This window comes from Brachyistius frenatus, unplaced genomic scaffold (assembly GCF_029030835.1).
Source record: "Brachyistius frenatus isolate BFR_SWC_R1_liver_20210118 unplaced genomic scaffold, ASM2903083v1 Contig_23, whole genome shotgun sequence".
Classification (NCBI taxonomy): domain Eukaryota; kingdom Metazoa; phylum Chordata; class Actinopteri; family Embiotocidae; genus Brachyistius; species Brachyistius frenatus.
This window is the reverse complement of record NW_027210622.1, coordinates 706,823-734,534: the sequence shown is the minus strand read 5'-3', so window position 1 is coordinate 734,534 and position 27,712 is coordinate 706,823. Positions and strand designations below refer to the sequence as shown.

At 39.8% G+C, this 27,712-nt stretch overlaps 1 protein-coding gene across 1 annotated transcript in view; it reads left to right on the top strand.

Annotated features, from left to right (window-relative positions):
* The window catches only part of LOC138620210 (alpha-1,6-mannosylglycoprotein 6-beta-N-acetylglucosaminyltransferase B-like), a 109,104-nt gene extending 94,274 nt beyond the window's left edge, over positions 1 to 14,830 (top strand). The window contains exons 10-17 of the mRNA XM_069697207.1: positions 532 to 665; positions 1,748 to 1,878; positions 6,017 to 6,175; positions 6,435 to 6,581; positions 6,934 to 7,050; positions 10,008 to 10,082; positions 12,514 to 12,797; positions 13,728 to 14,830. Of these exons, the coding sequence (XP_069553308.1) occupies positions 532 to 665; positions 1,748 to 1,878; positions 6,017 to 6,175; positions 6,435 to 6,581; positions 6,934 to 7,050; positions 10,008 to 10,082; positions 12,514 to 12,797; positions 13,728 to 13,926 (1,246 nt within the window). The 3' untranslated portion in view covers positions 13,927 to 14,830. The remainder of the gene's footprint in view (positions 1 to 531; positions 666 to 1,747; positions 1,879 to 6,016; positions 6,176 to 6,434; positions 6,582 to 6,933; positions 7,051 to 10,007; positions 10,083 to 12,513; positions 12,798 to 13,727) is intronic.
* The last annotated feature ends 12,882 nt before the right edge of the window (positions 14,831 to 27,712 follow it).

Genomic DNA, 27,712 nt, shown 5'->3' with positions numbered 1-27,712 from the left:
TTTATGTCATTTTAAATATTGTATTAGGCCTATCTAATAATTTAGTCTAACAGTCTATCTATACTGTATATCAGGACAAGTTGCTCAAGTGGGGAGTTTTGCAAGTGGGGAAAGTGAGCTTAAATTTGTCGGAAATCACCAAGCTCACGAAAATGTTTCAGCTTCTTCTCAGAAAATTTAAGTAATTAACAAGCTTCATACAAAATAACAAACAGATGAAGTGTGGAGGACCCTCCTCAGTACACTTTATTTTAACCGCTATGTGGCATTTATAAACATAAACACTTACCTAGCACGGTACATGCAAGAAAATATGAAAACATTTTCAATGTTTATATCTTTTTCATATTGATATATGTTTTTTTATATAAGTCCCGATACGAAGTGTCCATAAGTGGTGTAGAAACCGTTTTTAAATGCTTGATAAGACTGTATAATATAGCTACATCATTATTATATATCAACTAATCCTTTACAGCGTGTTTGGTCACAAACCGTTAATATAAAAGTGGTTTTACTGTGCCTTTACAGATGTCATATCCGAGTGATTGACACATTTGGGACGGAGCCGGCTTACAATCATGAGGAGTATGCTACCCTGCACGGCTACCGAACCAACTGGGGCTACTGGAACCTCAACGCCAGGCAGTACATGACCATGTTTCGTAAGAACACATTTATTTCCTTAACTTTTAATAATGTAACCAAAGGTTTGTTGTACATAATTCATTATGTTGACTTTCACATTCTGTGTTCACCATCTGGTCATGAATTTGTAATTTGTACCTTCAAAACATGAGTACACACACAGACCTGTCACCAGTTGACAGTCACTCCAAATACGACAAAATGACTCCAATTCTATGTTTTCACTTTCTTTGACAGGTCTGGCTGCTTGTTCACATTAATTTGAAGCAATGCGTTTAATGTGACTATATTCAGCAACTGCCAGCTTCTAGCATTCCTTCAAGTCGTGTCTATGCTTTATCTCCTCTGTTTTTCTCTCTGTTATATGATACACAATATGTCTGATGTGCTTTTCAAAGCCCTCATTGCTGTCTGTCTCCTCACTTCCTGACTGAAACATTGACAGTTTAACTCTCTTCTGCTCTCACATTCAGCTTTCAGAAGTATCATGCCCATTCGGCTCTTGTTGGCACTCAGTAGCAGGGTCATTATAACGTCAATACATCGCCTGCTGTTGACGCCCATGTTTCACACTGTCCAAAGCTATAATGACTGACTCAACCATCATCAACTGCCTCATGATTGTGATAAAGCAGTAGGAGCGGTCATTTATTTATGTTCTCGAATACAGAAGAATGTACTTTGCAAAAAATGAAAATGAGCTACAACTGTGAGAATACAATTTGGAAAAGTGATTTGACAAAAGTAAATAGCTTTGAATCATGAATGTAGTTGGCTTTGATTGTTTAAAATACCTTAACTCACAGCAAGTACATACAATTTCAGTGAATACAGTAACAGTATGCTCAGTCTTACAAAGCCAAAGGCAGCTGGTTTTGTGATAATCACCATTAATAACAGTTAGAGAGGCGATGATCACACTGACTGAGCCATTGAACTGAGGCACATTAGTATACAGTGCTCTTTTCTTCTTATTCTCTCACTTACAATATAACGTTCCTTCTTTCCCTCTCTTCTTCTTTCCTTTTCGGATTGTTTTCGCTCCACTTACTACTATCCTACATTTACTTACTACACACACACACACGCGCACATTCAGCTCACACGCCAGACAACTCATTCATGGGTTTCGTTTCGGAGGAGCTGAATGAGACGGAGAAGAGGAGCATCCAGCAGAACAAAGTCAACAACATGGCAGTCGTGTACGGGAAAGAGGCCAGCATGTGGAAGGTATAGACGACAATTCACACAGATCCTGCATTTGTACATCAGCTTGCTATGGCAGAGGCTGTTTGTTTTCTAGAATAATAGCAACAACAAACTAAAAAACTGTCTCAGTGAATCTCTGTTATTGTTTATGTTGTGTAGTGTTGCCCATGAGTGTTTCCAATGCAAAAAATAAATGAAATCCTGAAGAAAGGTTTATACATTAAATACACACACAAACATATGGAGAGAGCTGTATGTAGGCAATCATGCAAATGTAAACACTTCACTATATAATCGTATGCACGAGCCCTGCGTATTTGCAGGGCTGTATACTATATGTAATGCCTGAATGCACCTGATTACACCTTCATACATACACATAAACAAACAAAAAGACAAATATACGGTACTCTGCTAACTTTTCAGGCACTAAGATTAAAGTAAGGATCCTTTTTATATGTAATGATCGATTGGTTTCATTCAATTTCATACAAAGTACAGAAAACACAAAAAATCCGAGATCAAATCAGTAGTTGGTGCAACCACCTTTTAAAACAGATCCAGTTCTCCAAGGTTTTTTGAGGTTTAAGTTTATTTGTCAAATGCTTATTGTGTCAGGAACAATTGTACAGTGAAATGCTTGTGGTAAGACTTAAGTATAGGTACTTGGCAGGTAGGTTGTTCAAAGCATTTTGGGGAATTTGCCACAGTCCCTCTGTGGATTTATACTGTCTCTGTTTCTTCTATCTCTTCAAGTAATTCCAGACTGACTCTGTGATGATGAGATGAGGACTCTGTGGGGGGCGTTAGATCTTTTGCACAACTCCTTCTTGTCACTGGAGATAGCTCTTCATGACTCTGGCTGCATGTTTGGGATTGGTGTCGGTAGATTCAGATCAGGCGCCTTTTAACATCTAAAAACATTGGCACAGAACTGTATATGGAAAGGTTTTATTACAGACTGTCAGCGTAGATACATGCAGACACTTACCGACACACAATGCTCCCAACCAAAAGTTGCAGTAGTGACAGCATTTGAACATCCTGCTGTTTTCACCAGCAGCTTTAAGTGGCTCTATTGTGCACAACCTTACAGTTTTAATTTACAGGCATGTCAGTTTCTTCTCAGCTGTCTGCTTGTTTATCTGCACTATATGGAGGGGCACAGTTGTGCCGCCATTGTTAAAATGATTATAAAGATGTTGTTTGCAGTCATTACTGTCTCTATATACGATTCCCTGAATTCCTTTAGTTGTTGCATATGAAAGTACGGTTGTGAGAGGTAATGAAAGTACAATACTCTAATCTACAAAAGCTGGATGAAAAAGGCAGAAAATGCAATGTGTAAATTTTTGTCTCCCCTTTACTTTTTCTTTCATCTATTATTGCATTGTTGTTTTGCTACAATTTAGTCTGGATTTATTTTCCTCTCTTTGTTTGTTTCTATCTTTCTTTCTTTTGTGGCGAATCATTGCATCTGGCTGGATGCTCATTAGCTTCAGGTAAGAGCCTGTTACTTTCACTAAATGTACCTGTGTCCATGTCACAGCCAATGTAAAACTAAAAAACACAATTAATATATATCAAAAGGGCAAGTACCCGGATGTGACACCTGGCCAGGTGGGCCTTAGTTGCATGTCAGCTTTCTTTCCCATATTTCCTGTCTGTCTAACGATCTAATAAAAGGAAAAAATGTCATGAAATATTTTTTTTATAGAAACACAACTCTTGTCGTGGCTGACCCAAAAAGGATTTACGAGACTCTACTTGTCACATATTCATAAGTACACTCAAATAGGACGCAGTGTTCATCAGGGACGGCCATCACCCTGAGAGTTTTGATAGTCATCTTTTTATCTTCTTACTTGTCAGAAAGCACTGGTCAGGCAGCCAGGCATTCAAACGATGTGTTTTTTTGCAACAGAAAATTCAGTCCCTTCTTGTGGGGTTTGGTTACCATAATAAAAAATATCTATTCAAAAGTACTGCAGCACAGAATATGTAGTATTTCCCCTGTGTGGCAGCCAGTCCTGGATGCTGTCAAAATTGTAGGGAAATTGTTCTATTAGTGAATTTATCAAAGTTTAGATTCCAGCAAACACAACAAATGTTACAAGAAGACGTTATGTTCACCACTGAATACACCTAAATCCAACAAACTTTTCTCTAGTGATATCTGAAGAACAAAAAGACTGTTTTAAGATATGAGGAAATATTTCAACGTAGTAACCAAAAGATTAGTTTGAACAAAATAAAAGTCTGATTTTACATTTTCTTGATAATACTATTCACTAACTACCTTTACTATGCAGCAAAGGAGATAAACTAAGGGGCATGAGGCTGTGCAATCATGCTTTTTTATTTTTATCCTTCCGACATGCAACAGAAATCAACATGTTAATGTCCTGTAAACCTTTTTAAAATCTGCTTTACAAGAAATGAGGTGAGGGACAGAAACCACGAAAGCAGAACATACTTATTACTATTCCTAATCGAATGCATGTTGGGAGAGTTCTTGGACACACACACACACATACACACAGTGACAGAGAGTTGCAAGTGCAGGTTATGGAATCTGCACTCTTACGCGCCTGTGTTTCTCTTGCTAATTCATTGTCGTTGTCGGCTGCACTTAGTGCTTGAGCTAATCTCCTAATTGGCTGGGAAAATCCTCACAGAGGAAGCTATTGATTCCTACAGCCTCCAATTACGGCTGTGCAGGGGGCCCACACCACAGCAGAGGAATACAGTAAGCTGCTTAACACTGGCCCGCCGGTCAATACCTTGGTCAAGGTTACGCTCCATGCTCATGATTAAGTTTTGGTTGTTAACTGATGCTAGTTGTTTTTTGTTCTGCCGGTTATTGTGCTCAACCTTGACTTTGAAAGCCTGCCCCTGTGGCTTTCTCAGCTCAGGGACGAAATGCTTGCATGCCTTGGGACAATAAGACCAAGTACAATACTTTTATAAAAGAAATACCTACATCATTTCTATAACATTTTTTTCTGTTCAGAATTGTTTTGGTAACTACCCATTGACATAATGTATGGATGATATGTAAGGTAACAGATTAAGTAGGGTAAAATATTTAGAGTTGTTTGGTTGTCAGACAGAAGTCAGTTTTATTCATATACATGTTTAAAACATTCACAGTGTACTTTCCCTGTGGCAAAAATTAGTGTAAGTGAAGTGCCCGCTAAAAACATACACAAAGTAGTTGGAATAACCCCACATTTAGACAAAAATGTGTATGTTTATTTAGTCAGACCATTTTTCACACAGAAATTAAAGGCAGCATTTATGTAGCCTGGTGAATATCTGGATCTGGTTTCACACCGTAGGAAATTGTCTGCAGTTAATTTTGAAACTATTGGGGCAGCTTTAACCAATCAGTATCTGTTAAAAACCGATTGACACTCTGCAACTGCTGAGACAACATTTAGAAAAAAAAACACTTGACTTCAGCGTCATCACACTTAATCACCATCACTGTTTGCTGTTTGGTCCGCCCTTTAGTTTGGCTGAGCAGAAATTAATATGAGCAACACATTCAGACTATAATCACAGTGAAAACTGAAGCTGTAAGCAATAGTCTGGTAGCTCGAGGATAGCTGTAGTAGTAGCTAGTCGTAGTTGTGAGCAACTAAATCAGTGGTTTGGCAATGTTGATGGTGAGTAGGAACTGAGAGAATGGAAGTTTCACCAGGTCAAACTCTGGCTTAAAGAAACCACACTGTTGTTGTTGTCCTACTTACTGAAAGATGACTGGGTTGCATATTAAAAGAGGAGAAAAACAGAGAGTCTGTTTCCTGTTCTCTTATGGATTCTAGCGTGAATAGAAATGAAAAAGACCTGAAAATGTTCTGACGTGAACGCAAGTTGATTCCATATTAAAAGGGTTTTATAAAAGATATATGCACCTTAAATATAGTCTTAGATGTTGCGATACGCCCATATGATACACAAAGCTGACAAATACATACTCAGACACTCAAAGCTGAGAGAGAATACAGACTCGGTACAATGTGCTTTTACCTAAATTCTTTAATCATATTCTTCTTTGTACTGTTCTTTTTCTAACGTACTATTTCTCCATACACCCTCCTGTATTCGCTCCTCACCCTCTATCTGACCAAACCATCTTTGTCCGCTCTTTCAGCAGGGTAAGGAGGGTTTCCTGCAGATTCTCCACAGGTACATGGAAGTTCATGGTACAGTCTACTATGAGACCCAGAGACCTCCAGAGGTGCCAGCCTTTGTGAAAAACCACGGCCTGCTGCCTCAGCATGAGCTGCAGCAACTGTTGCGTAAGGCCAAGGCAAGAGACTAAAGAAAATATTGTATTTTCTGCACACATCTGATGAATTGTCCCCACAGCTGTCATTCAGAGTGAACACAGACTCTTGATGTGCAGCTGGAAGTCTGTCTTTCTTATGAGATTACAAGAGCTGCTTTTTAAATTAATACAGAGACTGATTTTAACATACAGGCACACCACATGACTGTACCTAGTCTAAAATCACGCTGATGTTAATCACCACATTACAAAATAACATTTTCTGATTATTTTTTTTTAGCTCTTCATTGGTTTTGGTTTCCCCTACGAAGGCCCAGCCCCTCTTGAAGCCATAGCAAATGGTTGCATTTTCCTCCAGCCCAAGTTCCACCCACCCCACAGCTCACTAAATCACGAGTTTTTCAGAGGCAAGCCCACATCTAGAGAGGTAAGTTCATTATTTTTATTTATTCCCCAAGTCAGTCAGTAATAGAATATTTTGGCTGAGCTGACAAATAACTTAAGTCATCAGCAGATCCTTTAAAGGTACTGGCTCAAACATTTGAGGCATTGTTACCACGTTAAATAGGCGGGAAGATGGTGGTCATACAGTTGTAACTATTGTTATGTTTAAACATGAAGAATGATCATTGACAGACTTGACTTTGTTATCACTGACAGCATCCTCATCATTGTGCAGAGAAGTTGAGCCTCAAAAAATTATCTAACTCTCTGCAAGTTATTTATATATTATTAGTCTTGAGAGCTCTTTCTGAATGCCCTATCTGTGTTTTCTGTAGGTGTTCTCCCAGCATCCGTATGCAGAGCAGTACATCGGCAGACCTCACGTCATGACTGTGGACTATAACAACTCCCTGGAATTTGACTCCGCTATCAGGGAAATAATGAGGACTAAGGTACTCACATACATTCACGGGGATGAAAGATGGGACTTTAAGTACAAAAAAAGCATATCAAGGGAATGAACATACAACAGAGAAAACAGAAATATGGAGAGTAAGTTCAAGGCCTTACATCGACTAAAACTTGTAGATGAAAGAAGAAAGCTCTGTTCTCATTAAAGTAGAAGACAAATGTGCCAAGCAGGCAGATTTTGCCCTCTAACCTTTTCTATATCAATCTACATTGATCAATCTAGAGTGTGTGCTTAAGTTAAAATGTTATCTTTAAGCATCAACTTCATTAAATTGGCACAATGACAGGGATGAAGCAGTGGATGACGATTGTGCTTACAGCCTTACATATCTAAAGAAAGCATCTTCTCAGCCGGTATGTCAGTGAATTATAAACAGTACCTGTTTGTCTAAAATGTATTCAGTCTGTATTCCTTAACTTACTTTTCGATCTGACAAAGAGATATAGTTACATTTTAGTTATTGCATTGTGTTGCACTAACATGTCATCACATCATAGTCAGATATAGCTTTACCATAGTACCAATGGTAGTGTTTATGGAGATTTGAGATTTTTGTGTGTGTGTGCGTGTGCGTGTGCGTGCGTGGCTGTTTTCATCTCATCGTCTTGTCTGTGTTGTCAGACTAGTTACAGTTCAGTAACAGTGGTTGACTGCGCTGTCTCCATCTGCACTGACAGACCAGTGGGAAAGAGCTGATGGACCACTTCACCCTTCACTGGAGGCACAATGCCCCGGCACACACACACACACACACACACACACACACACACACACACACACACACACACACACACACACACACACAACAGTCAGATAATATTCTTGTGCTTGCTCTTATCTGAGCACACACACCAACACATTGACAGTGCACAGATCAGGCACATCAGCACACAGAGCCTTACCTGCACATTATAGCCATTAACTTAAAGACACATACTAACACACACACACACACACACACACACACACACACACACACACACACACACACACACACACACACACACACACACACACACACACACACACACACACTGTCTGTGGCAGAGGCTCATGCTCAGTCATGCAGGACAAAGCAATCTCTGGCTGGCTGACAAGTCCTCATGTTGCAATAAATCCTTTCTTTCTTCTCTCTCTCTCTCTCTCTCTCTCTCTCTCTCTCTCTGTCTCCCTCTCTCGCTCTCTCGCTCTCTCTTTCTTTCTGTCACTCAAACATTTCTTATATCCGACGATCCTTCCTACGCTTCTTTTTTTTATGTTTTCAAAAAATAAGTACTGCATGATTCTGCCAAGTGCCGATGAACTGTACAGAAAGTAGGAGAGATTTACTATACAGCTATAGAGCACCTGTTTTGTGAATTAAAAACACTTGCTGTCCCCCTGATGCTTGTTTCACCAAAGCTTCTTCTGGGGATTTGTAATTTACCTCGTCTGTAATTTCTGACTCAAATCAGACCCACAGCTTTGGAAGAACCTCCACACCTTCGCACTGTTCATTTATCCACCGCAGCACAGAACCCGACCCTCTCAAACTGGCTGGAAAAATTCAAAAATCTGAGCCTGAACTAAGACCATCAGGGACCGAATTGAGAATTACAAACTCGAGTGTTCAGACATTTACAAACATGAAATACATCACAAATTTCAAGTAGAAACAAAAGCAGTCTGTGCATGTATGTGATAACCTTACCTCAGTTTTGATAACATCCTGTTGGAGACTAGATTGTTTTTTATTAAAAAATTGACAGCAATTGGTGAAGATTTCTCTTTTAAAATCTACAAGTCGAGTCCACCACAACATTTGCACGACTCCCACAGATATGCATATCCAATACACCCTTTTAATCATGAAGGTCATTCTTTCACTACAACACCTGCACACAACGCTAACCTTAAAAAGTATGCTGCTGCTTGCTGCCACTGCTGCTGACAGCATTTCAAAAGCCCCACTCAAGACCACACTTGTAAATGAGAATGTGCTCCAAGTCACCTTCCATGGTTGAGTAAAGCTAAACGAGAAAAGTGATCGAAGCCTTTTGCACGTAGGCTGTTTTTGCAGGAAGCTGGCATGTCCTTCCCTCCTGTTCAAATGTTTATTTTCTGCTCCAGTTTATAAAGTAGATTAGCATAAGGCTTTGATCAGATTTGCACTATGTAACTTTTTGAATTACATCATCCCTGCATACTTGCTTCTCACTGGTTTTCACTTGAAATGGGCCAAGTCTGATTTCACACATGGTTGAACATTAGACTGCTTTGATTTCAGATTGAAAATGCAATTTAGTGAGTCATGTATCATTTCCAAAGGCAGGTCTTTTACATTAGGACATAAAGACAAGCTGCTTCGATCTCTCTGAATTCTGCTCTTTGCTGGTAAAAGTGTAGAAAAACATTTTCATTTGTTTTAGTCTTTTAAATCAGTCACTCGGCTTGAACTAAAATCTTTGTACAGTGTGGCTGACTTTGGATCTCAGCAATGTCGAGCAGTTCATCAAATCAACTAATTAAATTTTCATTAATCTTAGCATTACAGTCCCAGTCATTTTGTATTCATCCAGTTTTGTGTCAGACAGTGTTGGCGTGTATTGAACATGTTTGTATTAGCGAAAAACGCAAAAGATATATGGTGTTCCCAGCTCATCTCTAATTAGGCCAATCAAAAGAGTGCTTTAGTTATAAAAACAGCACATCACAGCAGGGGATGATCTATTGGTATGCAAATAAAGCCTAATGAGTTTCCAAACGGTGACATGCTGTGATTAGGCCTTGCAAAACCCTGACAATAGAAACATTCATCTGCCGAAATTGACGAGGGGAAGCAACAATTTATTGCAATTAATGTGAACAATGAAGCAAAAGGAGAAAAAAGTACACTTTAATGTGAGCAAATGTGTCATTAATAATGGGTTGGGGACTGTGCTTGTGTGTGATTTTCAGGCTGAGCCATATCTGCCTTATGAGTATACCTGTGAGGGGATGCTGGAGAGAGTTCATGCTTACATACAGCATCAGGTGAGTCCATTTTTCTACAGATATATACAGAGTACTGGACAAAACACACATGCAAAGATCCTCTGTTGTAGTCACTTGTCCTCCCGTACTCTCGTACATTCACTCTTTTCAGAAGCTCTCACACTCCCTGCTCGGCTCAATATTTCACGACTGAACATTGTGTATCTCAGCTTGTGTGTGAATCAATGTCTCTGTACGCCATGTATGTGGACTTGTGGTTAATCGACATGCTCACTCTCATTACGAGCTAGATAGCTGCCCTCCGGCGCAAAAGCAGAAGGTCGTCTGAAACTAATGGGCAGGAAAGAGTAACGAGAAAGAGCAGAAGTGTGGGCATGATGTTGATAGACGATTGGGGTGAAAGAACATATTGTTTGTTTGTTTTTGTTTTTTTAAAATAAACCCACACTAGATGTCAGAAAAGCTTTTGTTCTTTCCTGTCTGTAGCTGCTTTGGACACTTTCAAAGCATGTGGCATATACTGTTAAAAGACAAAAAGTATTCAAATTAGATTTAACATGGTAACCAGTTCATACAGTTGGTCAACATTAGTGCTTTCTCTAGTGTTTTTATTTCCTTTATACTACAGTATAAAAGGAACATATTTATCACAAGCAGCTGGCTAAATTAGCACCTTTTATTTGCCTTGTATTTGATTGAATGGTTTTACATGTTACATGATAATATACTGTTTTAAACTGTATTCCTCTTTAAGGCGTGTATGTGAAATTCAGTTAAATACTAGGAATTGTTTTACTGTTTTACAAGGATTCTGAATGAATAAACTTTGTCTCTATTTGCTATGTATTGTGTGTCCTACAGAGATAAAGGTAAATAGTTAAATTGTTTGTGTCAGCCATGCCACCCATTTAAGCTGCAAAAAGGGCAGCTGCGCTCTCGTGAACTTGCCCAGCTACTCGCAATTTACATGTTGGCATATGGAGGTTGAGCTTTTTTTAATTTGCCACCATGAATCTTTCCTTGTCACCATGGTAACCACAGAAATTAAACCAAAGAAAACAGTGCAGAAGACACTATTAGTGTTATTTGTGTTATCCTGAGTTATGCAAAGCTTACACCTCCTCATGAGCAGTGAACAAACATCAGTCATCAAACATGGTCCTGGAGTAACATCAGAGAAACTGCAGATCATCCAGTCTGGGTTAAATTTTTACAATAAACAGGGTTTTTTTTTTTTTTTTTTTTTTAAATCACTGCAATTGTATTGATATAGTGTCAAATCACAATACAAGTAATCTCAGGGGACTTTACATAGTACCAGTCCTTACAACTGAACCTTATCAACATTATAGCGTGAAACCCAACAATTCAACAATTCCCACATGATCAAAAACTGGAAATAAAAATCTCCAACAGAACCCGGTTCAGAGGTGAGCAGCCGCCTGCCTCGATCATTTGGGCTGAGGGGAGAGCAGAGAGAGAAAAGAACAGAATGAGAGAAAATAGTACAGCATAAAGATACAACACAACCAACACAATACAATACAACAAACATTAAAATACAGAATAAAAATTGAAATAATATCAGTTAGCTTCACCTGCTATTTTATTATTATTTCCTTCATTTTAAGCAACAACCTGCTATGTTAGATCAAATTATTGCACATCTAGACAGAAAGCGTTCAGGCCACTTTTCTCAGTTATGCATCTCAAACACAACTGATGAAACAAATACACAATTTTCATTTAAAAAAAATATGCAATTTCACATAATTCCAGATCATTAGTATTCCCAGTTCAGTGTAAAACGTTTACAAAATTTTGAAAAGCTTAGGTAGGTAATATACGAACAGGGAAACCCTGCAAGTTGCTTGACAGCTCAAGTTTTAAACCACAGCTATACATCTTTGTGCTGCGCGTACGCAAACACGGTGGTCAGACTTTTTTGCTTTGTTCATACTGTGATGTTTTTTTTTTTTTTTTTTATAACACCCTTCTCTGCATCGGTCTAAAATATTAACATGTATATTCTGGGAAGAGTCTATTCGCTTACATTTAACACACTGAACGTACTGAGCTGCCTTCAGGCACAATATTGAATGACCTACACACTGTGCCTGAAGGCATCTGGTGTAAACACAAATGGAGAACTGAGGCTGCTGCTCCTGCTCTGCTAACCAGTTTCTCATCCTATGCTACCTGTATAGACAGTTTTAGAGAACAGTTAGTTGGTAACAGTGATCTGTAGAATATGATAGAGGCTGTTACAATACTGGATATAGCCAGTAATTGTGGTAGTGGAGTAGCCATTTAATGGCATGCAGTAGACTTCTCTCTGTCAGAAATGTACTGAGCTGTATCCTTCCTGCAAAGATGGTAAATGACACATTGATAGGTATTCTTTTAATAGTCCACTGTAACACAATAATATGATGGCACAAACTAATTCTATGATATCTTTCACCTGCAGGACTTCTGTTCCCCAGAGTCTCCCTTTATCCCAGCCAACCTGTCCAGACAGGGGTCTGCTGGGGGCAGCAGGATGATTGGACCTCTGTTCGTGCCCCTGCCCAACTCCACTGCACTTGGCTGGGCATCCAATGTGACGGCTCCCACTGCCTGGCCTCCTCTCAGCTCCCTCAGGCTGCTTGTGTCTCAAGAGGGCCAGTCTTGTGTGGATGCCTGTCAGTCAGCTAGTTTCATCTGTGAACCTGCTCACTTCCGTTTCATCAACAACAAGGAGGCTCTGCGCGGGTAGGTCAGCTTAAAGTAATATAACAAAGCTGCCTACCAACTAACTGTCTGCCAACCATACTTTAACTAAGTGGGTAGTCTCAATATTGTACCTTCCTTATCAAGGTACTCCACTTCTACAACTTACCAACAGACTTTTCATCACACATCATCAGCTTTACTTGAAAAAGACATCTGTCATCAACAAAGAATATGGAATTAAAAGACTCTTTGTTGTGATAACATCAAACTTATCTTTTATTAACTTAAAGTAAATGTTGGCAAAAGTTACGATTGCAAAGGGTGAAGCCACTAAATTTAATATGTTCTAATGTAAAACTCATCTCCACATATTTTAAACAATTCCACTTGTTTATCCTGGATTGACTATGAGTGCAGGTGAAGCTGACTGAACAGGTATTTATTTATTTTGCTGTACCAGCTCCTGGCTGTTGAACCAATTCCGTTTTAGATGTCTCCTTTTTTCTTGAGCTCAAAGCCTGAAAGCCTGCTGGTGTTTGAGTCTCCTCCAAACACCTTCCTCCTGACTGCTTTCAGCTTTTAACTCTTACTCTCTGCTCTTACTTCACCCTCCAAGTATCTTTTGCGTTTTACTTTTTTCCTGTTTTGGTTTACAGTGCCGCTCTCCTTTCTTTCAGTTCTGTAACTCCTCCTTGTAGCTGAGGTCTGTTATCAAGTTGTATTTTTCATACTCGCCTCACAGTTTTTCCAATTTCATCGTCTCTTCTCAACTTTCTCCAGTACGTTCGTTCTCTTTCTTCTTTTTTTGGCATCTGATGATGTATTTATTTTGAGGTTATGCAAACTCCACTTTTCTTGTTCTTGTGTAAAATAAAAATGAAAAAGCGTTTATTACTTGTATTTTGTGATGAAACGCTGAACTTTTTTCAGTGTAAATTTAAACCTCTGCTACTCTGTTTCACCCAACAGGTTGGAGGTGCAGTGCGAGGTGGTGGACTCAGAGATCAACCACATCCTCCCTGCCTTCTCTGTGGTGCGACGGGAGTGCGGCCTTCAGCAGGAACCCTTACTCTTCAGCTGTGCAGGACACTCTCTTAAATACAGGCGTCTTTGCCCCTGCAGGGACTTCCGCCACGGGCAGGTGGCGCTGTGCATAGACTGCCTATAATGACGGGACACAAGAAGGAGAAACAGAGGAAATAGATACAGGTTGGTGGAGGGGGGGACAGGACACTGGAAGGCAGCCACAGCTCAGAACAAGTGTAGAGCTTTGGCGTTGAGAGGCAACCTCTCTCTAAAACAGTAAATGGAAGATGATGAGGATTTGAAGATCTTAAGATGGAATAGTTGCTGGGTTGTAAGTGAGAATTTTGAATGACCGTAGTTGGTGTAACAAATGTGCAACAGGCTGGAGACACAGAGCAGTAAGACTTCCTGGAACAGTGTTCTCATCGTTTCAGACATAGCGTACAACTGGGAGGTGCAGTATATTCCACCGAACGGCAAAGACCTCTTAAAAAGGCAACAAACTCTCACTGTAACTCTCCGACTGCAGGCTATTAGTTTCTACAATATCCCGTCGGTGATATCGTACCCAACATTTCATTTCTGGAACTGCATCTTGCGAAAAATAAGGAGTTACCGTTGCAAAATATGCACTTAAAGATGTGTGATTGCAGAGGAAACTGATTATTGGGACTAGACTGTCATTCCATGACAGAGTCTTCAAATATCTTGCCTTCAAGAAGGCTACCTTGGGTCAATAGCCAATCTCCACATTGCGCTTGGACAAAGGATGATGGACAACCAGGTTATCTCCTGAGCTTTTTCTCCCCTCCTCCAGTGATGGACAGAGTCATTTGTCAGACTAAACCCCCAAGTCTGTGGCAACATCCGTCAATGCAATCATCCCTGGACAGAAACCGAAAAGAGGTGAGGAGGGGACAAAGATAAAGGGCACAAGATTATTTTTCAATAAATAAGCCTTTAGAGCTCTCAACTGGATTTTTAAAGAGTCCTCTGGGCCTTTGTGATGGAAAAATCATAAAATAAAAAAATCTGAATGTATCAAAGTGTTGAGGTGGGTTTTATATTGCGTCTGGTCTTCACTCGGTTCCTTCCTATCTGTAGAGGGTGGAGGGTTGCTCCCACTCCCATCTGTTAAAATCCTCCCACCTTTCACATTCACCCAGATTTCCCATCAATCCATCCACCTCTAGAGAGAAACATGTGATCTTTTTCACACGGAGCTGACAGCCAGCACAGTTTGAAGGTTTCTGTAAGAAGTGAGGAAGAAAGTGACGGAGGGAAAGAAGAAATCACATTTAGGAGTTTCAGTTTGCTACATTATTTTGAGCATTACAAAAAAAATTTACTCTTTAAATATATCTATATTACTAAATCTAATCACTCTACACATTATTGTGTTGGTCTATTGGTTTGAAAAAAGTTATAATCTTTCACATTTTAGTCCAGGTTGATAACAGCACCTTTTTTTTTTTTAATATACAGGTGTAAGCATTCTGAGAACAGCAAACGCAATCGCTCAGCAGCTGTTCTGACAGAAATACAAGAACAATGGTATCTACTTACAACTGTATCTATTTACCCCATAGTTAGACCAAAAGTCTGGCTATGGGGTAAAGTCAGTAATTGACCTCTTTTTCATCGTGCCATTAGCAAATGCGACCTGACGCTTCATGCTGCACACGGCACCGGTGTTTTTCCCAGCAGCAGCAGGGATCAGTAAAGCTGGTTACCTTGCTGAGGAGTTGAAGGTGTGCAGACTGTCGCCTGGAGCAGCTCATCTAACAGCTCACAGGTGCTTCTATTTTGTTCCATGACTCTCTGTAATATTTAAAACTGATCTGTCTTCAGAAACTGCAGAAAAGTTTCTGGTTTTGTTGACGCTGTCAGCGCTGTCCTACATGACAAATATAGTGCCAAGTGCCAAGAAAAAGTATGTAAAACTTTTTGAATTACCTGGTTTTCTGCATAAATGGGTCATAAAATGTAATCTGATCTTCATTTAATTCACGCGATCACAAACTCAGTGTGCCTCGGCTAATTATACACGAACATTTATCATCTTTTGTGCCCTTACTGAACATTCACAATGCTGGTTGAGAAAATAAGTGAACCCTTAGATCTAATAACCAGTTGAACTTCTCAGATTTGCACAACATTCAGGAAGACTTTCAGACTAAGTTTTCTTTATAGAAGTACCTCACCTCAACCATATATCTGAAGTGAGCATTTCTTTTCAGGTCATTCCACAGCATCTCAAAAGCTCTACGGTCTTGGTCTGACTGGGTCACTCTAAAGAAAGGATCTTTGAAGTTATTCTGTAGAAGATTTACTTTGATGTTTTGCATCAACTTCTACTAATAAGCTTCAGCTGTTGAACAGCACACCTGACATTATCCTGTACAACACATTAATATCCGTGAATTCATTTTCCCCTCAGTGATTGTAAGCTGTCCAGGCCTAGAGACAGCCTCAATCCTTCACCACTGGGATGATTTTTAATGTTGGCATACAGTGCCCTGTTTTTTCCATGCATAGTGCTCAATACTCTTTCTAAACAATTCAACCTTAATTTTATTAGTCTACAGATCATGTTCACAGAAGTGTTGTAAAGTGTCATGGTGCTAATCAGATGCACTGTGATGCTTGTTACACAAGAGCAGCAGTTTCCTACAATGTTCTGCCACATACACCAGCTCAAATGATTCCTCTAAGATTTTAGCTTTTGAAGTAGTATTAGCTCAGCACCCACTTCTCGGTAGAGTAGCCACAGTACTACATCGTCTTTATTTATAGATCATTTTTCTCACTGTGGACTGATGAACATCCAACTCTTTGAGATCACTTTGTAACCCTTTCCAGCTTCATGACGATCAGCAATGCTTGATCAAAAGTATTCCGAGATCTCTTTTTTGTGAGGCTTGGTTTACATCACCAGAATCTGTCATGGTTTGGATTTCATGTCCCTCTTTTAGTCTTTATTTAATTCTTGTTGTTGTATTCATTTTTATTCTCAGGCTATCTTCTGTCTTGTGGCTTTAGTTCCTGCCCTTGTGTGTTCCTTCATCTTCCTTCATCTTGAACTTTCTTACCTTTTTCAACTTCCCACTCATCTCTTCCCCTCTGTTTCCCCTTCCTCTCTTCTCACCTGTTTCCACTTTGCTATCAGTCTTTCCAGTTTACACCTCCTGTTCTCTTTCCCTCTTTGTCAGTTTGTTGTTTCTGTTTGCCTTTTCCTGTTTCTTAGTGGCCGTAGCCCTTTTCAGTTCATTGTTGCTTTTTCCAGGAAAGGGCCTTTAGTTTTTGCTCACTGCTTCTTTAGTTCCTTTTTGTGTTCCTTTGGATCCAGCCCCAGCTGGCTGTGTTTTGTTTTCCTGTTTGGATATCCAGCTCATGCCTTTTTGCTATTAAAAGCTTTTCCCCGAATAAAACCTCCTGCTTCCGGTGTTGTGCGTTTGGTTCCTCTCTCTCACTTTGAATATTCATGACGGAATCTTCTAATGAGTTATAAACTCAAAATTTTTCCGTGTTTGAGTTAAAGTACCTCTACACATAAATCGAATTCTGTTTCATTGACTGAACTCTCATTTTACAAACTCCGGTCTTCACTCAGCTTTTGTTTACACAACGTTTTTGGTATGTAGAAGAACAATGCAATGCTTTGTCAGTTATCAGTTGAAATAGATCATGAATGGTGATAATCATAATTGTCAATCACAAGGGTTCACATACTTTTTCCTGCCACCGTACTCTGTGTTTCCTCTGACTGATGTTGTTTTTGTTTCAGCTGAATGCCTTTAACATGTCGCACCACTTGGAAATGTTTGTACTTTGATGTCAATGAGATAAAATTCAAAACAGTAACGCTGGATTATATGCATCCATGATTTCCTGTCAATCGCTTGTGTGTAGGTGGGCAATAATGATTCAGTGTGGGAATGGCAGACTCAGCTACCAACAATTAAAACTACTGTACCATAGAAAGAGGTAATTGCTACATGTAAATACACTGGATGGCTAGTATCAAGTATCAAGGAGAATTACCGCCTCACGGTTGTATGCCTCTGCCAAACATTTGAGTTGCTGTTTACATTGATGACTGTCCAGACTCACATCATTTATGTAGTGAAGACTCCGAAGAAATTTGACCAATAAAAAGCTGATTCTGATAGAACTCAAAGTTGTAGCCCTGACCGTAGACAGTGCTTCGAATATAGATGTTGCTGCAAGAAAACTACAAATTCTTATTAGTGGCAGCATCACACACATCTTCAACCCTACAGCCAAGAAATCATCACAGTTTCAAGGTGGACTCCCAAGATTAATGTCACCAATTCAGGATCTGACCAAATGCAAAATATGGTCACAATCTCACAATCTCACCTTCTGTTTCTGAGTAATGGTGTTTAATAATGGCCACAAAAGTGTTTTTGCAGAACATTATGATGTCACAAATTTGATCCTATTAGAAATTTCAGCAGTTTTTTTTTTTTTTTTTGTTCTATCTAACCTTACCAAACCCAAGCTTCTGTTCTAGTTAAGATAAATCTGATTACCAAAATCCACACAGCTCATTGATTAACAACTAAATTAATTAATTATCACTAAAATTTTAGCCCATTCACTAGCTCACCGTGATTTCAATTTAACACCAGGGGCAATTCAAATTGCAATGAATACTTTTCATCGCTGCAATTCATCCATCTTTTTGAGTGAAATATTTACAATGATCATAAAAAAGCACTGAGTCCCTGTGCAGAAAATCTGTTCTGTCACCCTATGGGCACACATCTGAGTTGGCTGTGCAGCCAATGGAAAAGTTCCAATCACATTTATGATCATATTATCTGATGATGTCGCATCATAAATCAATTCAGTCAGAGTAAAATCTGAGCACATTTTAATTTAGCTCAAAAATTACTGCCTGGAATGTTTTTTTCTGCTTTGAGTTGATCACCTTATGGCACAATGTGGTTAAGTGGCACTAAGACTCTTTGATTAATGGAATAGGTCAATATTTTGGGACATGTGCTCAGACGTAGGTGAGAAAACTGTTACCACTCCCATACCTCTTCAGTATGAAGCTGTAGCCTGCAGCCAACTTTCATAGCAACTCTAAAGCTAACTGAATCCCACATTATATTTACGTTGTTTAATCTGTACAGAAAACAATGTTTTAAAATTAAAAGTTTTGGTTTTACACGTAGTGCTGAACTACTTCTTGACCAGGGGTGGATTTAAAAACAAACAATTACTGTCATATTTTGACACCAAGTCTTTTGTCTTGCCCTCGGAGTGTTAATGTAGTGTTTATTCAAAATCATAATGCTTTGTAAAGTAATGAAAATAATTATTAAAATGATAAATTACCCAAAAACATATAATTGTAGGTTAAATACTACAATAATATGCAAGTGTAGAGTTGAGGAAAATGCAATAACTAATTATTTGCCACGAACATGTCAGCACTCAAATGTGCGTAAGTGTGCTCTTTAGTGTGCGCAAATTGGTTTCTTACCCAAGAACAAATCCTAAAAAGGAAAACATTGGTGAATGCCAGAATCTACGTAAAAACTGCATAAGTGGGTTTTAAGAAGCAATTTATTTTTAAGAACATTTGCTGAATGAGGCCCATTGTTCGTGTAATGAACAGATGTAAGAGCGGTATCCTCTTGGACACGGGCCTCAATTGAAGAAATTAAATGTCTATAATATTCCCATACAGCCTCCCCTCCTGCCCTCTATAACTTTATTTTAAACTGCGCTCTATGAACCTCACACTTCTTCCGTCTTGGTAATGAATAAAGGTTACTTGTGCAAATTAGGTAAACATGAAAGTAATTAATTGGAGAAAAGGTTTATTGTCTCTGTATGTGCAGGCATGGGGGAACATATACTTTACTGTGACTAACAGATATTAATCTGAGCCTAAAAACTTTCCATCTCTGTCTGAGAGTCGTTATCAGCTCTCAGGGTGACTTTCAAAGTTTCCAGCTGGCTGCCCGCTAACCAGATTGGGGAATTTTCCAACAACTTCATCTGAAGGACCTCTGCCAAACAAACTTCATGACTTGTCCCTGAACGATACCTAACCTGTGTTTGTGTGTTCCCGTCAAGCACAAACTTTCTATTGGTTTGTGAACTGACATTCCAAAGCCTCAAGTTCTTCATTTCGGCCATCGGCAGTTAAGTTTTTTTTTTAGAGCCAGAAGTGACCATAGTTAGATAAACTGGGGAGGAGCGAGCTGTGAATCGGACTTGATCTGACTGAGAACTCGAGGACACTTCGCCTCGCCCACCTATAGCTGAAACCTGACTATCTCATGTCAATCAAACCAGACACACCCAACATACCGCTTTTTGAGGCCTAATATCAAATGAATTATGGAACTATTTTTAGATGGACAATTAGAACATTGATCAGAAGGAGTGAATTTAGCTAATGACACCATATTGACTGCTGGATAAAATTCATACACCACTGGCCAAAAGTTTTGAGAATGACGCAAATATTAATTTTCACAAAGTCTGCTGCCTCCGTTTTTATGATGGCAATTTGCATATACTCCAGAATGTTATGAAGAGTGATCAGATGCATTGCAATTAATTGCAAAGTCCCTCTTTGGCATGAAAATGCCCCAAAAAATCCCCTAAAAAACATTTCCACTGCATTTCAGCCCTGCCACAAAAGGACCAGCTGACATCATGTCAGTGATTCTCTCGTTAACACAGGTGAGAGTGTTGACGAGGAGAAGGCTGGAGATCACTCTGTCATGCTGATTGAGTTAGAATAACGGACTGGAATCTTTCAAAGGAGGGTGGTGCTTGAAATCATTGTTCTTCCTCTGTTAACCATGGTTACCTGCAAGGAAACACGTGCAGTCATCATTGCTTTGCAAAAAAAAGGGCTTCACAGGCAAGGATATTGCTGCTAGTAAGATTGCACCTAAATCAACCATTTATCGGATCATCAAGAACTTCAAGGCGAGAGGTTCAGTAGTCATGAAGAAGGCTTCAGGTCGCCCAAGAAAGTCCAGCAAGCGCCAGGACCGTCTCCTAAAGTTGATTCAGCTGCGGGATCCGGGCACCACCAGTGCAGAGCTTGCTCAGGAATGGCAGCAGGCAGGTGTGAGTGCATCTGCACGCCCAGTGAGGCGAAGACTTTTGGAGGATGGCTTGGTGTCAAGAAGGGCAGCAAGAAAGCCACCTCTCCAGGAAAAACATCAGGGACAGACTTATATTCTGCAAAAGGCACAGGGATTGGACTGCTGAGGGGTAAAGTCATTTTCTCTGATGAATCCCCTTTCCGATTGTTTGTGGCATCCAGAAAAAAGCTTGTCCAGAGAAGAAAAGGTGAGCGCTACCATCAGTCCTGTGTCATGCCAACAGTAAAGAATCCTGAGACCATTCATGTGTGGGGTTGCTTCTCAGCCAAGGGAGTGGGCTCACTCACAATTTTGCCTAAAAACACAGCCATGAATAAAGAATGGTACCAAAACATCCTCGGAGAGCAACTTCTCCCAACCATCCAAGAACAGTTTGGTGATGAACAATGCCTTTTCCAGCATGATGGAGCACCTTGCCAGAAGGCAAAAATGATAACTAAGTGGCTCGGGGAACAAAACATCGAAATTTTGGGTACATGGCCAGGAAACTCCCCAGACCTTAATCCCATTGAGAACGTGTGGTCAATCCTCAAGAGGCGGGTGGACAAACAAAAACCCACAAATTCGGACAAACTCCAAGCATTGATTATGCAAGAATGGGCATCAGTCAGGATGTGGCCCAGAAGTTAATTGACAGCATGCCAGGATGAATTCCAGAGGTCTTGAAAAAGAAGGGTCAACACTGCAAATATAGACTCTTTGCATAAACTTAATGTAATTATCAATAAAAGCCTTTGACACTTATGAAATGCTTGTAATTATACTTCAGTATACCATAGTACCATCAGACAAAAATATCTAAAAACACTGAAGCAGCAAACTTTGTAAAAACCAATACTTGCATTCTCAAAACCTTTGGCCAAGGCTGGTGTGTGTGTGTGTGTGTGTGTGTGTGTGTGTGTGTGTGTGTGTGTGTGTGTGTGTGTGTGTACGTTTGTCTTTAAGACCTTGGAGACCTTCTCTGTCTTAGAAGAAAATGACAGAAAGACACTTCTTTATGCCTTTACCAGGGAGAATCGTTATTGTTCCGTCAAGACTTAGATATCCAGTGGCAGTCAGGATTAGTTCTATCATGGTACAAGTTGTAGCTCAGTAAAGATTGGAAAAGAAATCTACTTTGTCTGATCTGTCAGTGCATCCACAGCAGGACACATTTACAGAGAATGGCTGATCACTGAGGGTGATGTTTAATCAGGCCTCCTTCACTGAAAACAACTCATCTGCATTCTGTTTAACGGAGGCTCATGTATGACTAAAACAAACATTTATTCTGATGATGCTTTTTGTTCTCTAACAGAGAGGAACATACATGGAAATGTTTAATTTCTACTCTCACTGTTTGTTTCCGGCTCCGCAACAATCATTATGCATATCCAACTGTGTATTTTTGCGTCTTTTACAAGAACGAAAAAAATTTACTGTTCCTGCACTTCATCATTTTGTTGTTTGTTAGTTTTTGTGATGGTGTTTTGACATCCTCACAACACCAGAATAAGGTTTTCCACTCTATTTATTTGGGTCAGACACTGATCTGTGTGTGTGTGTGTGTGTGTGTGTGTGTGCGTGTGCGTGTGCGTGTACATGTCTAAAGCTGAAATGATGAGTCATTTAATTTACTGATCAACTTCCCGAAAATTACCACCAAATGTTTGAATTAACGGTCAATCTTTTGATTTATTTTTTATGAGAAAATGCCAAACATGTTCTGGCCCTAACTTCTTGATTGTGAGAATTGCACTGCTTTTCTTTGCTTTATGTGATACTGAGCTAAATATTGTCTGGCAGTCAAGTTTTGGCCCTGCATTGAAAGTGTTGCTTAAAGTCCCTGCTCCACTCAGATATGTGTGTTGTCATTGTTATTTTGCCTGGATGTTTGAGCATCACGAACAGAATTTTGTGATGCTGAAAGAGATTTAAAAATCTTAAGCGAAAAGTTAGTTCTCTAAGTTTGGCTACTGCATCATGACTGCTGGATTCACATTCAGTTTAATAGACAACAGTCGGCTTAATTTTTTTATATTAACTGAATAAGAAGGTTCTCATCAAATCAAACCAAGCACACCCTCAAACATATCTGTATTCAAGGCCAAATATCTCGTTTATTATGGAATTAGTTTGAGAAGTACCACCAGAAAATTTTAGCCTGGCGTACTCTGACCTAAATTCAATGCGTGAGTATATGGGTCACTCGCAGTCGTTCCATCCTACTGGGCGAGAACCTCGGGTTGACTTTAACCAATGAGCCTATGCCAAAAACCTGCCAACACTGCCACCGCTGCAACTACTGAGGGCCCGTGTCCACCAAAGCTTTTTTCCCTGAGAACAGCATTTTTAAAACATTTTTCAAGGAAGCAATGTATTTTTTAAAACACCAGCAGGGTGACAAGTCTTGGGCAGGGCAGGACAAACTCACTTAACCACTGACAATGGTCGCTGATTGGTCTGCCCTTCAGAGTTGCTAAGCAAACACTCATATGAGCAGCACATTCAGACTATAATCACAACGGAAGACTGAAGCTGTGAGCAATAGTCTGGTGGACAGATCAGAAGGAGTGAAATCAGGGAATGACACCATAAATATTTGGACACTTTTTGAACAGGAGTCTGGAGTCTGAGGTTTTTTTTGGAGCCAATAGAAGCTAAGTATTAGGCTCATTTCATACATGCATTTTGTATGTAAACTCTTAACATGCTAAGAGGCTTGTAACTCCAGTTGTCAGATTAATGAAGTGTCGCAAAATTACAATGAAGCCCCTCAAAAGTATAAAGTAGCAAAAATGGAAATAGTCAAGCAAAGAATTCTACTTGAGCACAATACTTTAACAAATATGTGCCTAATTATGTTTATACAAGTTCACATGGATGTCTGTTTTCATTGTTTCCCGGCTGTGTGATTGACTGTATCTGCAAAGTCGCTGTTCAAGAATTTGAATGAGAGCCACATCCAAGCATGCTATTTATGCTGTTTAAACAATAATTAATCAGTACAGGAACAGACTGATGTACACAGCTGTATAATTACAGAGCCGGTGAAGATAACAAATATAGAAATCTCAGGAAACACGATTGTCAGATTCTGCCATTCCTTGGCTTGAGATTGACAAACGCATTGACGTGTGGTCGCAGTAGCCTGCACACACAGGCACAAACAGACACACACACACAGTTACACACTCATTTTATCTCTCTGAGAAATGCCCACTCTCCTCTCAAAAAAGCACTGCTTTTGTCATACACACACTCTCCTATTCTGTAAACATACAAAGACAATTCAGCTTCAAACCCAAATCCAAACTATCTTGTCTCACAATTTTCTTCCCTTTCCAGCCCATCCTCATCCCTCTATTGTTCCTGTATTGTGTGTCATTTTTCTAAAGGTTCTCAGTGATCCAGTTTGCCCACCAAACCTTTGGCCGACAGTCTTGCTGACACACTTTGTTTGTTTGTTCATTGTAACTGCTGCAGGAGGTGTGGCTCTAATTTCAGCTTCTCCTGATTTTCACCTCTACACACTGTACTGTCCTCATTCAACCTCAGATTATAGAACTGCATTTGTCTTTGTTTGTACATTTGTGTGTGTTTCCATAAATATATACATGTACTGCTGTGTTAATGTCCTAAAGTAGGTGGGAGCTTTTTGGTGAATGTTTGTACATGTTTGTGCGAGCTCACCTACAGACATGAAGACAAACACTTATCTCTTTGTAGTACTTTTTCATGTTTCCTGGCACAGCACTTTAATGAAGCCAACATGCTTTTAAAGTGGCGGAAGAGGAGGAGGATGCATCCAGCGCCTTTAGGCATGGGGTCAGATCCCTGCTGAGCTTTTCACATCAAGGTGGAGTGTGCCTATTTCCTGTTCACCTCATATGAGTTGCTACTTCACTCTCTCTCTGATAAAAACAAAATAAAACAAAAAAAACTTCCCCTGCTGTGCAAATACTGATGATTAGTAGGATTTAGACTTGGAAGACCATAGTATGATTTTAATGTTCAGTGCAGTGAACTGACCATAACATAACCCAATGTACCTGACTGAATTGTTAGCTTTCAGAGACAAAGATCAGGTCATTGTGAGATTGAAGGACTAAGAAAGACAAAGAAACAATTCTATTTGGATACCTTAATCTTAAATAACTGGCTACTGAGTTACTAACCTAATGTACAACACTTGTGTAAGCTGTTTTTTCACTGAAAAATGGAACAGCCAGAACTACCAGCACAAGACTGAATCATACGGAACTGAGGCTAGTCTGAATCAATTCTGATTAATGTGCTATGTGAACAATCACCTACTGTTGTATGGATGGAAGTGCCTTTGAAAGTTGATGCATCCACTTCACTTTAGGGACAAACTACATTAGAATGTCTCCATCTGCCAATCGCTCACAACTTCAATTTTGTATTGGTCTGTTTAAGTTAAGGCTGGCTCAGCCTTTGAACCACAGACCAAACAGCGACCAGCAGTATGTGGCCAGGTTTGACCCGTTAAAGTCAAGCGATGGTTACTAAATGTAGTTCAAACAATGTTGATGACGGTAAAGCAAGACAAAACAATATGAACAGCAACACTAGCACATGTTAAGGGATTGAAGTCGAATCAAAAACAATGCCCACAGTGTTAATTTACCGATATGGGGTTGCACTCTGCTCACACTGAGGGAAGGTCTCAGTTGTTCACAGCTTGATGAGTTTCGACGCACAACATATAGTTGTCAAAGCCGATTGTTTAAAGGCTGCTCCGATAGTTTTAAAATTAACCTGAGGTTTACGCCCAGTAGGATGCAATGACTGATAACGATTTCCTTTGGAGCACACTAGGACCCATATATTCACAAAGTGAATTTGGATCTGGTGTACCAGGCAAAAACTTTATCATCTTTGATTTAAAATCTGAACTGAACTGACCGTAGAGGTCCAAAACGGAACAAGGATTTGGGCTTTCCAACTCAAGTATAGGGATGAGTCGTAAAGGTTGACAGCAATTGAGAATAATAGAAATATTTAAAGTCTGTGTGTATGATCTCTGTTAATCTGTAACATAATAGGATGAAGCTATGATCAGCCTTAGTTTTGTATTAAAATACATCCAGACCTACCTGTAGAGTGGGAAATAGAGCGGAAATAAGAACAGGAAAGAGAAAAGGAGGGAGATGAGACAAAGGTAATTTTGGGGTGATGAGTTCAGACGAGTTGTTTAGAAAAAGTAGAGGAGGGAATGAAGAAGTAGGAGATATAAAGGGAAGGAGGTTAGAGGAAGCACCGAAAAAGAAAAGAAGGGGGGAGGTGTAGATCGTGGCCACGAGAGGCCGACACCGTCTTCGTCAATAATGCATAGGTAATTGGCTGACTCCTCCTGAGCGTCAACGTGAGCCTGAATAAATAAAGCGATGTGTAAATGAAAGTACCGCTCAAATATTTAAAGAGAAGCAAATCAATGGTCGCTGCCCCAGAAGAGCAGGTAAGAGGGAGAGAAAATCCCTCTCCCCCTCTTCCTCCACCCTCTCCTGTCTTTCTTTCTCTTTCTTTCAGCATTAAAAAAGCAGGCCGGCTGTGTGAGGCTGAGAGTGGTGCATAAGAATAAGCTGTGCAGTAGAGGTGTGTGTGCTCATTTGTTTATTTGCATGCATTTCTTCAATCTTTGTTCTCTTGCCCAACCTCCCCACAACAACTATTCACTTATCTCTGAATTTCTCCTTCTTCACCTACGCTTTTCACTCCTCTTTCCATCTCCTTTTTCTTCATCACTCCATCTCTACATCTGTCTTCCTACCCTCCAACTGCTTTTGTGCCTGGCGTAGGTGAGGCCGGCTCAAACTGATAACCATCCCCTCAGGGAGCTGCAGTAATGAGGTAGAGAATGAATGAAAGACAGCAAGAGAGTGAGTGTGGAAAAAGAGGAGGGTGAGAAGCTGATTTAAAAAGGACAGGAGTAGTCATGACACGGTGAGGTACATGCAGTGAGAAAGTGGTAAATAAAATGCTAGCTACTGTTTAAAATGCAGGTGTTCACAAACTTCACAAACACAAACCCCAAAATAATGTCTAAAAATCACTTTTTAAAAATGACAATTCTATAATTTGACTTTTTGTTTGGTATCTACATTTTCCTTTACTGTTGTTTTTTATGCAGAGTTAAAAAATACCAAGTTTGCCACCACCATTGGTTGTATCAATAAAAGCACTGTGGCAGATAATAATTAATATTCCATCCATTTTCTGCTCTTTATCTAGGATCACGTCACAGTGGCAGCAAGCAGAGCAAAGCAGTGGCAACAGTCGAGCTCCCTCCAGATGTTTGAGCCCCAATTTCTAATGAGTGTAGAAGAGCTATATCATTTTTTCCGTCATTATCCAAAGTTTGCAACCATAGCTATGTGTGTAAACGCCATGGGAGACAGGGGATCATACATAAAGAGTAGCCTGCATGCATATACCATAGAGTCCAGTCTAACTTCTGCATTACTAATGATGCCGCCTCACCAATCCACCTGCTGACCTCAAACTTCATGTGTAGGTTCACAAGATACTTAATCTCTTTTCTTTACTTGGGACAGCAATTTACTCCCAACTTGGAAAGGTGCTATCTATCCTTTTGTGGTAGAGCGCCACTTCCTCAGAGCAGAGACTGTAATTGAAAATTTAAAAGTGAATCCAACACGAAAATGCCTTAAAGTGCAATGCCACCGAGGTCCACCAGGGTTCTCTAAAAGGCCTCTACCTCCAATGGATCTCCCATTCAAAAAGCATCAACTTCTCTTG